At 43.2% G+C, this 16,709-nt stretch overlaps 2 protein-coding genes across 2 annotated transcripts in view; one reads left to right on the plus strand and one right to left on the minus strand.

Annotated features, from left to right (window-relative positions):
- The window catches only part of RNF175 (ring finger protein 175), a gene marked incomplete at both ends in the record, with an annotated part of 32,347 nt that extends 23,775 nt beyond the window's left edge, over nt 1–8,572 (plus strand). Inside the window, 2 exon segments of the mRNA XM_080915359.1 lie at nt 6,069–6,270; nt 8,435–8,572. Coding sequence (XP_080771485.1) covers nt 6,069–6,270; nt 8,435–8,572 — 340 coding nt within the window.
- Nucleotides 8,573–13,836: 5,264 nt separating this feature from the next.
- Nucleotides 13,837–16,286, minus strand: TLR2 (toll like receptor 2; the record flags this gene model as incomplete). Its single annotated transcript, XM_080916333.1, has 1 exon — nt 13,837–16,286. The coding sequence occupies one exon, from the start codon at nt 16,284–16,286 to the stop codon at nt 13,932–13,934; it is 2,355 nt and encodes a 784-aa protein (XP_080772459.1). The 3' UTR covers nt 13,837–13,931.
- Nucleotides 16,287–16,709: the final 423 nt, after the last annotated feature.

Below are 16,709 nucleotides of genomic sequence, written 5' to 3' on the forward strand. Positions count from 1 at the left end.
GAAAGAGAACTTGATAGTCTCTAGTTTTAAAATGGGGGGGGGGGGAATAACAGCAACAGCAACAACAAAAACCAAGTTATTGAACCAATCCATCACCATGCCATTAAATATTATGGCAATAGTATTTCCCAAGCTGCAACCCTCCCCTCCCCAACCCAAATGCCACATTCTTACTTCCTTTTGCATCACTTTTCCCATAGAATCAAAATAGATAATAGGGAAAGACTTTGTTGAGATCTGCTCAGACTCCATGGCATCTACTCTAGGGGTAGTAGTGTTTTCTTTGTTTGATTTACTTATTTACTTAAATGGAGAAGGAAGATGCTCCACATCATTATCTCTACATCAGTCCCTTCAGTACTGTCATGGTGCTCCAAACTGATTGCTCTCTGAAGTCACATTCTATCAAGAATTAACTATTTGTTGTTAGTTAATTAGAAAATACAACCCTGGGACCATTAAGATGGCTCAGTGAATGAAGGTGCTTGCTGATAAGACTATATCTCGAATCCATATGGTGGAAGAAAAAAACTGACTCCTGAAAGTTATCTTCTGTCCTTCATACAGAAGTCAAGTGACATGTGCCCATCCACTACACACACACACACACACACACACACACACACACACACACACACACAATAAATTTTAAATGTGAAAAAAATGCATTCAGTATAGAAGTACTGGGAAATGTGTTATTTTGTAAAAATGTGTAAGTTATTCGAGTTATCATATCTAGCATATTTTAACTGCCAACATTTAAGAAATTAATTAAAGATGAGTCATAACAGAAATTATCGACTATTTCTGACTGAAACTTCATCTAGTAGAATAAAAATATCATTTGAGGAGTTGGGAAATAGCTCAAGAGTAAAGCACTTGACTGACACATGTGAAGCCCTGAGTTGACTTCGTAGCAATGTAAGAAAATAATCATACTTGATGCTACATAAAGACATTTTAGAATCAATCCAGGGTAATCTTGCCATAAAGATTAGTCACCGTTATGCAGCATATAAAAAAGCCAAGAGATCATGGAAGCAACATCATTCCAACGCCCAGATCCTGGTTTATCAAACTCTCCACAATAAAAGGAACCAGAGCTTCTTAGAGAAATAGTTAATTATAGATCGGGGTAAGGAATATTCCATATGAGCATGGAACATATCATAGCATTCTAGGGTAAGAATGTACTTAAAACAGCAACACCCACAATAACAGGGAGGTCAAAGTACAAAAGGCCTCAATGTTCACAGCTGGGAGCAGGCAACAGGAATGCTAGGTTATTACCTGGAGTATAAAGCAAATAGCCCAAGGTCAGATTGATATAAAAAAATGACAAGTGCATGAGGGTGGAAAGATTCTTGCAGAATGCCTCCTCAGTGATATAAACTCACCACTCTCATGGAAGTTGACATGGGTGAGTTTGCTGTGGGCTGTAGAATCCAGCTGTTTGTTGAAACACTAATCTAGATGTAGCTATGAAGTTCTTTTTAAAAAATTTATTTATCATGTATACAGCCTTCTGCCTGCATGTATGCCCGCAAGCTAAAAGAGAACACCAGATTCCCATTACAGATGGTTCTGAGCATCATTTGGTTGCTGGGAATTGAACTCAAGACCTCTGGAAGAGCAGCCAGTGCTCTTAATCTCTGAGCCATGTTTCCAGCCCTGTCCTTTTAAAAAGACTTGGAGGACAATTTTATTGGAGTGTAAAAGAAAATCACCACGGTGGGGAAGCTGTAAATCTCAGTAGCTGCCCAGAGAAAAGTGGGAAAAAGTGTGAGAAAAGAGAGGGAAAAAAGCCATGCCACATTGAGTTAAGTTAGCATGAAGATCAGCCTCAGCCTCATGATGGACAGGCAATAATATAGCAGAGTGAGAGGCTTTAGAGAAAGAATGAGGAACCCCAAAGTGACAGGAGACATGTTTAGGTACGGATAGGAAGAAGAGAAGGAAAAGTGGGCTGACATGAAAGCCTTTTATGAGGATTGAGTAAAAATTGTCTCCATAGTAAGACATAGGTAAACCTCTGAGCAAAGAACTGAAGATCACAACCCAGAGCATGCTGGGAAGGAAGAGGAAGCCTGCCTCGAGGAAGGAGCATTAACACTTACCCCAATCTTCAACAAGCTGCTCTGCAGGATTTTGACTTAGTCTCACAGACTCATCATCTGCCAAGTCCTTAAAATAGTTCTAATAACTACAGACAAAGACACATGTGGCACTTCTTACACCATCTCCCCCAAATACTTTCTTTTAATCTAAAACTATTATAAGATAAATGCTATGTGCAAAAAAAATAATTGGTTTTCACTTCATGGAGATTCTGATGCCTTGTCACTATTGATCAAAGTGTCATCTGAGGCTCTGGAAAAAAAAAAAAGAACGGTTCCCAAGTTCATATTCTAAATGTGTTGTTTTCAGGGGCTAACCAGGCTGAGTACTCAGATAATAATGTGGGAGTGAGGAAAAGAAAATATATGCTTGGATTTGCTTCCGGGTCTCTAGATGGGAACCCCCAAATGGAAACTCGAAGGGACGATCCAGGGACTGGATAAACTCAACAGCTACCCCTGTGGTTCAGATTTGATACTGTGGACAATAAGTGCCACCCAGAGGCAGAAGCAGTTCAGAGGTTTGATGGATGGCTATAACTACAGTGTACTCCAGGGCTGATAGTGCTGATGAGCCCTATCTGAGATGCTCAGCCCCTCTGAGCATTGTCCCTACAGGAAAAGGCATCTCAGATACTAGTTCAGTTCAGAAGTAATAAAGACCCCAGGTTATACCTTGCATAGTTCCCATCCTCAACCCTTTGTCCTCTGACCCTGTCTTTTCTTGAGCCTCTCTGATGATCCGAGTGCTGAATAATGGATGGCTGATTAAGGTGAGCCTCAGCCTTTCTAGTAATTTCCTGGTAAAAGAACATTCTTCATCCCACACAGCAGGAAGGCTGGTCTTTGGAACAGGGTACTGCCTGGAGAAGCAGGTAGAAGCCGTAATGAGCATATGAACAAAAAGAGATGCAGAGACAGAAGTGGGCGGGGAGTGAGAAAAAGTCATGTGTAGTTTGAGGTATCACTCGATGCCTGGGTATGTGTTTAAAATGCAGGAGGCCAGCACCACCAAACCCTGTGGAGTGTATCAGGTGCTGGGGACATTGCAATACTGTTCATAAAGAGCCTGGTGTCTAAATATTGGTAGAATAACACAAAGATGTCCACTTTGACTGGAAATTATCGACAAGGAGCCCGCATGTAGCAACAGAATGGGGAAGAAAAAAACCAAACCTCTTGCAAAGTTTCTAGGTAGAGACTTTTTAAAAAGAATGGCACCATAAAGCCACCCAACACTTCAGATCACAAAAGGAAAAACTGGCATTTGGCATCTGTTTTCAGACCACCCAGCTGTCTACCCATGGGTTCCTGCTGAAACAGCTGTCTGTGGGCTGGAGGGTCTGGGACGATGGGAATGTATACTGGTGGCAGCAGCATGTGGTGGGTGCTGTTTATCATGGCTGACCATAACGCAGAGGGCAAAGCTCAAACCAAAGACAGACTGTGACCTTCAGTCATCCACCCCCAGTGGATTCATTCTGCTGCCATGAATTCTCATCCCTTCAGGATTCTACAGCCTCCCGAAATGGTGACACCTCCCTGGGAACAAGTATCCACACACATGAACCCATGAAGAATAATCTTTCACATCCAAGCTACAATGGACAAGCCTGGACCTATAATCCATGTTTATGCAAGAATAGCTCTAACTACAAAATGCTGCCTTAGGACCCTTGAACAAAGAAAGCCATGTTGTTCAAGCCTGCGGTTGTGGACACCAGCATTGTCTTTGGGTTGGCCAGCAGTCAGTATTTTCATTTGTCCAGAAGTATACAGCAAAGCATCGCTCATCGTTAACATCACAGCAAAGATTGCATAGCACCTTCTCCTCCATACGCCTGATCAGATCAAAGCCCTGGTGTGGTGAGATGCTTGGACCGGCTGGCTACCTTAGCCTCTGCAACCCGCCTAATCCTGCCCGGCACACCTAATCCCTTCGATATGCATGGGCAATAATGCAGTCCTGTTTAATCTGGATGCTTTCCGCTGATTCGATGCTAAAAGTCAGAAACTGGTCCAAAGGCATCTCAAATGCAATAAGAACCTTTCTTCAACATTTAAGCCTTAAAAACTTAAGGGAAGAAACACAAAGATATCCCATATGGAATCTACAGTGTTTTTTTTTTCCTTCTCTCTCTCTTTCTCTCTCTCTCTCTCTCTCTCTCTCTCTCTCTCTCTCTCTCTCTCTCTCTCTCTCATACACACACACACACGCACACGCACACGCACATGCGCACACACACACACACACACACACACACACACACACACCAAGAAACCACCATTCTTATTAGACATTTTCCAAGCCTGGCCCTAGTTTTAAGTATGATTTACTTTTCAAATGTTGGAACAGAGCCTCTTCTGCCAATTTCAAGAGGAAATATTTTCTCTCTTCACCTTTAAAAGCCCTTAAGGATTGCTATATATGTGTGCATATGTAATCTAAAATGTAGTCACCTCTAAATATGCTTTGCGGGGAGTATTATTAATGGCCCATTTTAGCATGAGTCATATTAGTGAGGCGTGAGCAAATGTGAGTCATATTAGCTGGGAGAGACTCTCTGGGTTTCACACTTCGGCAGCTCTGCCAGTGTGTAAGCTTCCACCACAGGTTCTCTGAAGATGAGAGAGCACAGTTCACAAGATAGGAGTGTTTGGTGCTGGCTCCATGACCTTAGAACTCTACCTGCCTGAAAGGTGTGGCTCTGTGCCAGCGTTTTAAATGGCTGGCTATATGTGAGTTCATTAATCTTTCTTATAATCTACCACTTTATGCTAATCCAAAGACATTGCCAAAATGTCCCGGATTCCAAGAGCACAAAATAGTGGAAACTCTTAGTTGCATAGAACGCTAGTCAGGAGGGATTAGATCAGTGGCCTTCCCAGGGTTCTACCTCCACAGTCCTCTGGGTTTTTAGAGAGGGATTATGTCATTGCTGTCACCGTGGATGGGTAGCAGGCTGGCCAAAAACAAACATGCTCTTGGCCCCCAAACCACGTTCAGACCATTAACTGTAAACTAATCAGTAATCACAGCTAACCATTTTCCCCAATACTGGAAAACATAGAAATCTTAATTTCCAAAAATAGTTATTTTTGAATGGGCCATTCAAACATTCATTTGGTAAACATTTCCTACATTCCTGCTTAAGATAGCACGGGAAAAAGGTGAATAGCTTATGGTCACATGGTAATCTGTAACCTACAAGAGACCATAGGTGTATGCAGCAAGTTTGGATCTGTCTCTAGTCCTGTCAGAAAACAGGATTCTTGCCTGTGGAAGGACACTTTGGAAGACTTCCTACAGATGGGGTACTTTAATGAATCTGTACATGCTAACGGATGAGACATTTACTGTGATTTTATTATATTAAAATAATTTATCAGTAATTTTTAAAAGTTGAGGGGAAAATCACTATAGAAGTTATTAGGAATATTTGTAATCTAGTGGTACTGTTTAGCATGCATGAGGCCCTGGTTCAATCAGGAGGGTAACAAGGGAAGAGGAGGAAGAAAACTAGCTAGAAGCTTAAGCACACACATAACCCAGTGCTGGTCTACCAGTAGCACCCAGACAAGATAACCAGCAACGCACAGAATCTAGGATTGGGAATTCCAGAGCATGTGTGTGGGAACGCACACATACAGGCATCAGGGGACCGCGGAGATGCATTTATATAAGAAGCTACTACAGGAAGGGGCCCTTGCATGCTTCATCTATTTTTTACTATAATCAAGTAAGGCAAGGACAAACAAGGCCAAGGTGTTAAGTAAGTTCAACAGGGCCATAATTCTGCCGAAACTCCCTTTCCATTTCCCTGTCCCTGGCTCTCTAAGTGGGGATATGCCCACTCGGCATGAGTCATGGTGGCCTTCCATTCCTAGACAGATCAATCTTTTCCAGGTCACCACACCAGGCATCGCTGTTTACTGAACTTCCCTAACAAGCTTCCTCAGCTTTCATAAAGTCTACATCCAAGGCTGGTGTATTGTCAGGGGGAAGCAGACTTGCCCCTACTGCAAAGAGAAGGTCAATCTGAAGAGGACGGTGAGCAACCCGTATCTTTCTAGAAATGCATCAAACAGTAGCTTACATACGTCCAGGGATGACCAGCATGGCCTAAACGGCCATCGTCTTCATACAGCTTGGGTAGAACACTTTTGTTGTCCTATTTCCACTCGGCAATTAAGACCATTGCACCTGTTTTGGCACATACTTTCTGTGTTAAGAGCTTTAGTGGAAATGTGTTGGCACAATTCAAAACCTGGGCACAATATGAGGAAGCAGAGTGGAGCTGGGTGAACAGATGGAGGGACAAATAGTTAGGTCGAATGGGCTTGTGGGTAAAGCATAGATAAATTAAAATTGAAACTTTAAAATCTGAAACCATGAGTTAGTGTGGAGGGAGCTGCTTGGGGGCGGAACAAATTTTGTCTTTCCCTGAAATGACTAGACTTCTTGGCTTACATCTTAGGTTCTTAACTCTCTTCCTATACTTCCCCCTCTTTTTAGGCTAAATTCCAGCAATAATGGTATTGAAAGGAAACAAAGACTCATAGACTCAGGAAGCTGATAGTAACAATTATAACAAGAAGGAGGAGGAGGAGGAGGAGGAGGAGGAGGAGGAGGAGGAGGAGGAGGAGGAGAAGGAGAAGAAGAAGAAGAAGAAGAAGAAGAAGAAGAAGAAGAAGAAGAAGAAGAAGAAGAAGAAGAAGAAGAAGAAGAAGAAGAAGAAGAAGAAGAAGAAGAGTTTGTGTCTCAGTGTTTTGCCTGCATGCCCCAGTGCCTTCAGAGGCCAGAAAGGGGTTGTGGGGTGTCTTGTAATTGTAGTTACAAATAGTTGTAATCACCATGTGGGTGCTGGGAAGCAAACTGAGGTTCTCAGGAAGAGCAACCAGTGCTCTTAACCACAGAGTCATTTCTCTAGTTCAAGAAACTAAGACTTGTGAAGACACCAGGATTCCCAGCAGAATAAATGCAAGTCCCATTAAGACCACAAGAAGGCAACCACCCTCAATCAGAATTAACTAGAAAGATGTAGTCCCCCCATCTCTGTCCCAAGGCCATATGTTTCTTCTAAGGATCAAAGGGACTCGAGTATGTCACCTCTTAAGCAGAAGGGCACTGAGAAGGTGGCATCAGCCTGCCACGTATGTCTTCTCTTGGAAGGCTGCCTTTGCTCACAGTCAGGGATTTCACAGTGCTGAGGAGGCATTGTTCTCCCTCTTACTTCTCTGTTCCTCACCAACCCAAAGCATGTGGCTTTGTGGTGGCTTTTGACAGTGCCCTGCCTCTGACTACACAGATGGGGACTCTTTCAACAAGAACACAAGAAGAGCCCCATCCGTGTAGCTTTGGGTCTTATGGCCAGGCTGTGGTTGAAGGCACCTGTGCAGCTTAGATGCTCCACCTACAGGCTTGGCCCAGCCTGAGGACGGAAGTCCACTGTGTGCATGGTGTCTCCTCTACTCCAGCTACTGTTCCTCAAGTTCCCTTCTAGCGTGAGGTGACTGGGCTCAACAGCTTTCCGTTAATATCTTATAAAACGGGTGGTAAGTTCACCAGTCACCAAGCCAGTTAGCACATTAAGCTGTACTTTAAATAACAAAGAGGGATATGTTTCTTTGTATTGCCTAGAAAGAACAAACCACCGGGTGCACCATATGGTCCCTTCATTGAGGTTCACGCAAGGAAAATTTTATGTGAGAAAGCCGGCCTTCATTTGTAATGTTGCTATTGGTGACACTGTACATCAATTAAGCTCTCTCGGTACAATTAATTAGTGATGCCAGAGAAAAGAAGAGATACATGGTGTGGGACAAAGCATCAGAGATGCTTCTCACTCTCCAGAATCTTCTCTGATGTGTCCACGGCTGGGAATCAGGTTTCGCTCACTTGACAGCAGCTCCTGTGTTCCTTGGTTTTCCATAGGCAGCTTCCTCTTTTCCTTTTTCTCAGTATATGCCTTGCCTTTATGTCACTGTTTGGTCTTGATCTCAACTTGCTTTCAGAAATTGATTGTGATGCCAATAACGATAGAATGCTGCAGATATTGTGAGTGCTTATTTATATGCTTGCTTATTTTTGTTTCTTTTTCAAGAAGCCACCTCCCAATGTGCTGCCCAGACTGGCTCCAAACTCATGCTCAAGCATGCCTCCTGACTCAGTCTCTCTGACAGCCAGGACCACAGCATCATGGAACCCAGTATACAAAGCTCCTCTAGCAGAGCATACTGAATTGAAAAGAGGAATTGCCCCTTGGAGACATTTATATATTTATACATCATATTATTTCTTCTGCCTGTCTCTATAGAGAACAACCCCTTCAGTAAGCCTCAGCTGGGAGTGCACATACACGCTGTATGCAAAGAGCTTGGATTGGCTTCGTTACTTGCAGCCTGTGGTGATTTCGATAGTTCAAGGCATTAACTATTTCTTAAAGCTGGAATAGCATCGCAGACTTCCCACTGCATTGCCTAATGGGGATATTCTCAAACCCTCTGTTGCTTTCAATATTGGCACCCCGTTTAGGTTGTGGAGATGATTCAAAGGGGTCAGAAAACAAAGTCTGATGTCGCACTGAATGTGATTTATCTCTGCATAAAGAATTAAAAGCTAAACGATGGAATGAACCACGGGTGCTTTCTCGTCTCTCCTGTAGCATTCACCCCCTCACCCACGCAGGAAGCACACTTACGACGTTTCTTCTCTCTCTCCATGGGCACTATGCGCCGTTTCAGAGACTTGTAGCAGGTGCCACATACACAGGGGTGAGCATCAGTGCAACATCATCTGAACGTCAGTAGTGTTATTACATACTAGGCAGCTTAAGACTAGAAAAAATGGCTCATATGTGTATATATATACATCAGCAGGGCTGTAGCTTTTTAGAGACCCCAAACACTGCCAAAATCAACCCACCCAAGGGCCAAACTAAAGGAGAAAGAATCCCTTTTCTGTTCACACCCAACCACCCACACATACACACAGGGATGGGCAGTACAATTGTGTTTTGATACCTAATGGCACCTCCTTTGAAGAGTGCACCAGTATCTAAAATCAAATGCTTCTGTTTGTCTTCCAATCCACGAAACCGGGGTTCATCTGTTGTGTCCCCTACCTCCGCAGTGCTTTAAGCAATGCCCAGCAAGGAGGACCTTTCAGAAATATTTGTTGCAAAATTAAGTTAATGTGGCAAAAAGAACTTAGCCAACGCAAATACATAAGTTGGGATATGATATGTTGGTCTCCGGTGGTAGTTTGAACAAGAACACTTTTCATAGGCTCAATGTTTAAATGCTTGGTCCACTCTTCACGTCATTAATTGGGAGGCCTAGGAAGTGTGGCAGTGTTAGAGGATGTCTGTCACTGGGACCAGCATTAAGAGTTTAAAGACTAGCACCATTCCGAGTTTGCCCTCTCTACTTCACTCTTGGGGTTCAAGAGCTCTCAGTTTGTTCTTTTAGTAGCCATTGCTGCTTGCTGCCCTTCTACCCCATCATAACAGTGATGGACTCTTGTCCTTTGGAGCCACAAGCCCAGATAAACCCATCCTACAAGTTGCCTTGGTCACGGCGTTTTATCACCGCAATAGCAAAATAACCAATAGTACTCCTAAAAATAATTCATCTAACATTAGTGGTAACTTGTTAAACAGCCAACACTGTCTACAGTCAGATAGACACATGTCCTATGATTCCTGAGGCTTTTATACTTTTATGAAGAAGAAAGAACTACAGTGGTTGCTTTTCTTGCCTTTTACAAACTGGCAGTGTAACCTTCAGTGTCTCATTGTCAAAGTAACTCACTTCTCTTCTCGTTGGGAATTTTTCTTCTTCAAACTACCAAGTGCTTCCATGTTATAATTGGTTCACCTTTCAAACTCCTAGATTTAATTGTCGTGTTTCACTATTTGGCAACTATCTTCATGATTAGACACTAGGTATATGCATTGTAAGCTAGGCACATATATGCAAGGCCTAAGGAAAGAAAAGATTCTCTTATATTGTTTGAAAATCTCATACACATATTTGACCAAATCTCCATGCTCTCTCCCATCCTGCCTCTCTTACCACATCTCCACCACTTCTCCCTTCCAAGTTTATGTGCTCTTTTTTTTTACTTTTTCACCTGCTAAGTGCACTTACTGCTGCCAGTACGTGCACAGGCAAGGGGTCATCTCCTAGAACACGGGCAACCTATCAGGGACTGCATCCAGAGTAAACAGATGTGGGGGCGGAACTCGTGAGCCCATTCCCAATCTACGCTGGGATTTCAGCTGGCTTGACCTTACACGGGCCTTGCGTTGGCAGTCATACCCATGATGAGCTCGTGTGTGCAGCATCCTGTCATGTTTGGAAGGACCTGTCTCACAGAAGTCCCATGACTACTTCCACCTCTTCCACGATGATGCCTGAGCCTTGGGATGAAGGGTTGTAATACCAATGGTCCCTTTACAGATGAGCACTCCCTAGTACGTTGATCAGTTGTGAGTCTCTGTACCGATCAATGCCTGCTGCAAGAAGGTTTTCTAACAAAGGTGAGAGCTACACTAACCTATGGACATAAAAGTAACTATTTAGGATACAGTTTAATACCATGTCCAGTTAGTGTGATCACTATAGCTAATTCTCCCCTAGAGCCTATGATCTACCTAGCCACAGGTTCCTGGCCCAGTTAACAGTACCAGGCATGGGAATTCTTGTGGAACAGGCCTTCAATCCAATCAGACAGCAGTTCTGAAAACATCCATGTCACTCCTACACCAGTTGGTGTATCTTGTCAGGCTGGTTGGGATTGAGCCCATAAGTTTCCCAGCTGGCTAAGAGTAAATGCAGAGCACCTTCTGGGACTGTAAAAGCTAGCAAGGGAAAGGGAAACTTCAAGATCAGTATGATCTCATTTTCTCTGTGTCTCGGGCTAGTATCTGATGTCTTCTGCAATAGAATTTTACTATAAAGTTCTTGAGGGCAACCCAGTTTTATTTCTGAAAACAAGGTTAGAGTCCTTACACCTCTCATCCTGTATGCTACACTGTCTTGATATTCAAATACATTAACCCATTACATCTGAATTCAGCTACCTAAACTTTCATGACACAGACAGACCAGTTCTTTGCTAGATTGCAAGCTAAGTGGCACCTCACCGAATTCCTCGGGAATCCTCCTTCCCATGAGATCTCAGAGTCTTTACTGTCTGCATTTCTATTGCCATCCTGGTCTTTCACAAACCTAGTGGAATGGCCAGTAATCCCCAAGGAGTTCAGCCTGCAAGGACTTGTTGCATCTGTAGTTCCAAATTCGTCCACATCATTTCCACAAACTGGTTTTAAAGGCCTGCAAACCATGGTAAAAGTACTGCGAAAAACCCACTTCTTGGTACAGTTTGAGAGTTTTTGGTTTTTTTTTTTTTAAATCTTGAGGTATTTTCTCTGTTGGCAGTTGATTTTTGTACAGAGTGAAAGATAAGGTGTGGTTATAGTCTTCTGTGTGTAGACGCCAGGTTTTCCTAGCATCTTTTGCTTGAGAGCCAGCCTTTTGTTCAGCCTGCATTATATCCGGGATCTCTATCCCACTGACATACATGTCTGTTTTGATGCTGTTATCATGTTAGTTTATCATTATGACTCTCTAGTCTAGTTTGGAATCAACTTTGGTGATAGTTCCAGCAGCATCCGTTTGGCTCAGGACGACTTTGGGCATCATGGGTCTTTTTTCTTACAAATGAATTTTGCAGATTTTTCCCCCTACTTTTGTGAAGAATGGTATATGAGCTTTCACTAGTATCACATTGAATCTATGGTCTGCTTTGGATAAAATGGCCGCCTTTATAATAGGAATTCTTTGGATCTATAAATATAGCAGACCTTCCCTTCGTTTAGTGTCTTCTTCATTTTTTTAAGTGTGTTAAAGTTTTTATTATAGAGGTGTTTGAGCTGTCAGTAAAATTTCCCTGCAGGGTTTTCTTAGGCTAATGGCAATATTTGGTTTCTGTCTTAGTGTGTCTGCCACTGGTTTATAGAAGATTATTGATTTGTGTGTGTGTGCATGTGTGTGTGTATGTGTGCATGTGTGTGTGTTAATTTTGCATCCTGCTACTTTGCTGAAAGTAGTTTTTATTTCCATGAATAATGAAGATTAAAGGTGATTTTAAACTTACCAAAACTATGAAGCTCTTTCTATTGTGGTTTAAGTAATTTAAAATAGATAATGGATCAAGTCAACACTTCTCTGGCTAAATATATAGTCATATATAGAGACATAAGTCAAAGTTTGGTCTTTCTGGTTCTCTTGGTAATGTGGCGATGCCTGTAGGAAGTGGAATGTGGAAAGGAAGTTTATTACTGTGGTGGATTTCTGTAGTTTCCTCTCAAGTATAACAATAATCTGAGTTTGTCTACTTGTTTCATAGGCAGGCCTATGCTTTCTGCCAGTAAGCTCCTGGGCGCTTGGAAAGAAAGAAACTTTGTAAAAGGTCCCACACTAAAGCTCATTACACACTGATGAACTTCCTCCTTGAGGTTATTTTTCTATGAACAGGGTCACTCATCTTTCTGCTAGTGTATATAACAGGAACATATCTACATATGAACAGTCATATAAAAATAAATAATTTCCTGTAAAACACTAATGTCCATAGCAAATATCTACAACAGGCATCCCTCTAACTCCAACGGTGCCCCAGGTCCCATTTGGACACACCTGATAACCTTGCCCTCCATAAATCCTTCCAGCAGCAATGGCAACCAGGAAGTGGCTCTTGTCTATTACCTCGTCTCAAAACCTCAGCAATTCAGCATGCACAGACCATGCTGCCTGTTAAGGACAGGAAAGGGTTTGGGGATTAGGTCAAGTGACTTGCTCAAAATCACACATCTGTTAACCTAAGTGTCTCTCTGACTCCCAAACCCAAATAGCCACATAAACCTAGCTGAGAATTAAAAAGGGATCAAAGGAGGTTCATTTCTTTTTGCGTGTGGTTCCTAGCACAAGACAAAAGTTGCTGGAGAACCAGTGAAGAACTGATGCCATTAATATTTGATGAATTATCATATCTTACTTATAAACATTAAAGATAGTGGTATCTGTCTTGAGATTGCTATGGAGTTATTCTGAGTCATACAAAACCTCTAGGTATACATTTACTTATCTTTTGCTCACATGTATTTTTTTAGACAGGAAAAAAAAGCTTTATAGAATTAGAAATGAGACTTTGCACAGGAGAACAGGATGCCCAAGGGGATCCAGAGCCGCAGCAACCACACACTGGAAATTAGCTGCTTAAATCGAGTGGAAACCTGCCCCAGGACGCAGGAGACTTCTTTCAGATCCATACAGATAAACATTTCATTTATACTTAGAGGACACTGTCAGATACTCAGAAAGATGAACCTAGTTCACACAAAGATACAGCCTGTGTCATTTATACTGGACGGTCTGATGGGCTGGTGGGACACAAGCCCCTCTCTGGGAATAGCAACAGGAAATACATTCTGTGCCCTTTGTCACACTGACCGGATACAGGCATTTAACTGCCATCTGTACTGTTTCCGGATGCTCTAAGTGAACAAGTTATTCAGCTATCCTCAATGGCAAGAGATAAAGAAAACCTGAGAAACCATTTGCCTGGTGTCAAATATTTATGTAACAGTCTTCAAGATAATAGTTCTAGTTCACAGCTACTAGTTACACTTTACCAAATCCTCAACAGTACAATTCTATGGTGCTTACAGAATTATGTCAGAATAAACTTTGTTACAGTTCATGTCACAAAGACCTCAGTTAAGACAAGGCAGGAACTGGGTGGAGAACCTAGGGTTTTATTGAAGCTCTCAGATTTCCCCAGAACACTTCCTGCTGGCTGTCATCCAGGGGCCACTCCAGATAGGTCTTCTTGTTCATTATCTTGCGCAGTTTGCAGAAGCGCTGGGGAATGGCTTTCTTCTCAATGGGTTCCAGCAAAACGAGGATGGCCGAGTCGTTGTTCTCATCGAAGAGCCTGAAGTGGGAGAAGTCCAGTTCGTACTTGCACCACTCGCTCCGTACGAAGTTCTCAGAAAGCACAAACACCGTTTTGTGGCTCTTTTCGATGGAATCGATGACGTTGTCAATGATCCATTTGCCCGGAACAAAGTCCCGCTTGTGGAGACACAGCTTGAAGGGTGGGTCGGAGTTCTCCAGCTGCTGGACCATGAGATTCTCCACCCAATAGGAATCCTGCTCACTGTAGGAAACAAAGGCATCATAGAGAATGTCCCTGCAAGGAGCTTTCTTGGGCTTCCTCTTGGCCCGGAGCCACGCCCACATCATTCTCAGGTACCAGAGCCCGTGGAAATGGTGGCATAAGGCACCTATGAGCAAGATCAACAGGAGAAAGGCACAACAGACTCCGGCCACCAGTGCGGCCTGGTGACACTCCAAGACTGAGGGCCGGGCATCCTGAATCTTCTGGCCATGCAGGCGCTGTGGAGAGTCACACCTATAGCTGTCTGGCCAGTCAACCAGGACATGGGCCAGGGCTGGCGTCTCCAGAGTGAAGGACAGGAGTTCACAGGAGCAGATGAAGTGGTTGTCGCCTGCTTCCAGAGTCTCCAGCTTGGGAAAAGAACCAAGTTGGTCTTTAGAGAAAGTACTTACTGCGTTCTGTCTGATCTTCATGACCACTAACGCAGGGAGCAACGAAGCATCTGGAAGCGTTTTCAGCTTATTTCTGGAAATATAAAGCTCTTGGAGCCGAGGCAAAAACAAAGAAAATGAATCGAGGTTGTTGTTGCTAACATCCAACACCTCCAGCGTCTGGGGAATGCACGTTTTTACCCCCTGTATCCCTGTACTGGACAAGTTCAGGAAGCGCAACTTTCCTGGCCACTGACAACGGTCAGGCATAGGTTGAAAACTGTTCCTGCTGATGTCGAGGGCTGTCAGGTTTTTCAGAGTCAGCAAAATCTCTCCAGTTTTTTGTATGGATCTCAAATGATTCTGGCTCAAAACTAAGGTTTGTAGAGAAGGCCAGCCACCCTCGCAGGCTGAGTTTTTCAAATATTCTTCAACCATCAGATTTTCGCTGAGGTCTAAGAATTCCAATGATTTTAAATGCTGTGAGAAAAAGCAGGGGACCAGGAAAACTTTACTGTTCTCTACTGTGATTCGCTTCACTTTCTCCAGGAGGGAATATACGGTACTCAGATCATAAAATAAATAGAACTGGGGGATGTACAGCCTCCGTATGGTTACTGTTTCTACGTTACCTAGCTCCTTCACTACACCTGCCTCCAAGGGGTTGAAATCACCAACCCCATTGAGGGTACAGTCATCAAACTCTACCTCCGACAGTTCCAAGATGTATTGCAATAGCTTCAGGAGTTCGTTAAAACTTTCGTCAGTGAGATCTGCATTTCGGAATGTCAGCTTCTTCATTGGTGAATTGATTTCATCTACGGACAGTTCTGAAAACTGGAACCTGGCCAAGTTAGTATCTTTTAGTTCAAAATATCTCACAGAACTCAGAACATCTGCAAAAATCCTCAGCAGGAAAGTAGACTCCCTCAAGTGAAGGGTCAGGTGATAGAGGTCTCTGATTGACTTTAGACTTCCGGACTCATAATTGTGGAGATTTAATGCTTTGATTTCAAGTTCGTTGAGAGAAGTCAGCCTGGCAAAATCTCTTCTCCTCATCTCACTGAAGGTGTGCACATTTCCAACCCTGAGGGTTTGCAAGTTTGTAAGATTGGAAAACAGTGATGTTTCCCCCAGTGTCCTGTAAGAGTTTCCCATTAAGTTTAAGCAATTCAAAGAGGAAAGGGGCCTGAACCAGGAGGAAGATAAACTAGATAGCTCATTATCAGACAAGTCCAAACGTTCAAGGCTGCCCAGAGACTCAAAGGCATCCCCATCTATTGTCTTGATTCTGTTGGACTGCAACTTCAGAACCTGGAGGGTCACACATGCTCGAAGGTCACTGTGGCCAATGTGGGAGATCTTGTTGAAAGACAGGTCAAGGGTCTTCATGGCTGCTGTGAGTCCTGAAGGAATAGAGGTGAAAGACTGGGAACGGCCATCACACACCCCAGCAGCATCACATGACAGAGAGGCCTGAGCGGAACAGCCTTCCCTGGAGAGGCCTGTCATGGCCACCAAGATCCAGCAGATCCAAAGAGCTCCTGGCATCCTCTGAGATTTGACCTTAAAACAGACAAATGGTGGGTGAGTGTGCCTGAGGGCGTACATTGTTTCACTCTTGTGCACACCCCATATCTCTCTATCTCTCTATCTCTCGCTCTCTTGTGTCCAAGGAATAAGTTAGAGGCAGATGCAATACATGAATGAAAATTACAAATGAATTTTGTTATACACAATAGCATCAGCAGATATTTGTCTGCCAGTAAAGAAATGTAAAAAGAGCCACCTGAGAGAGAAACAAAAAGCAACACAGGACCCAATAAGCGTGGGTTGAAAATAAGCAGATGAATGCTTGGGAATGAGCATGCAAGTAGTTAAAGAAAGGAACTAGACATGACCGCATGGCTTTCTAGTCACGGGCTCCTGTCTTTAACAACTCTGGCTGTGGAGTATGTCTCTGACTTGATTCAT

This window comes from Micromys minutus (assembly GCF_963924665.1).
Source record: "Micromys minutus genome assembly, chromosome: 4".
Classification (NCBI taxonomy): domain Eukaryota; kingdom Metazoa; phylum Chordata; class Mammalia; order Rodentia; family Muridae; genus Micromys; species Micromys minutus.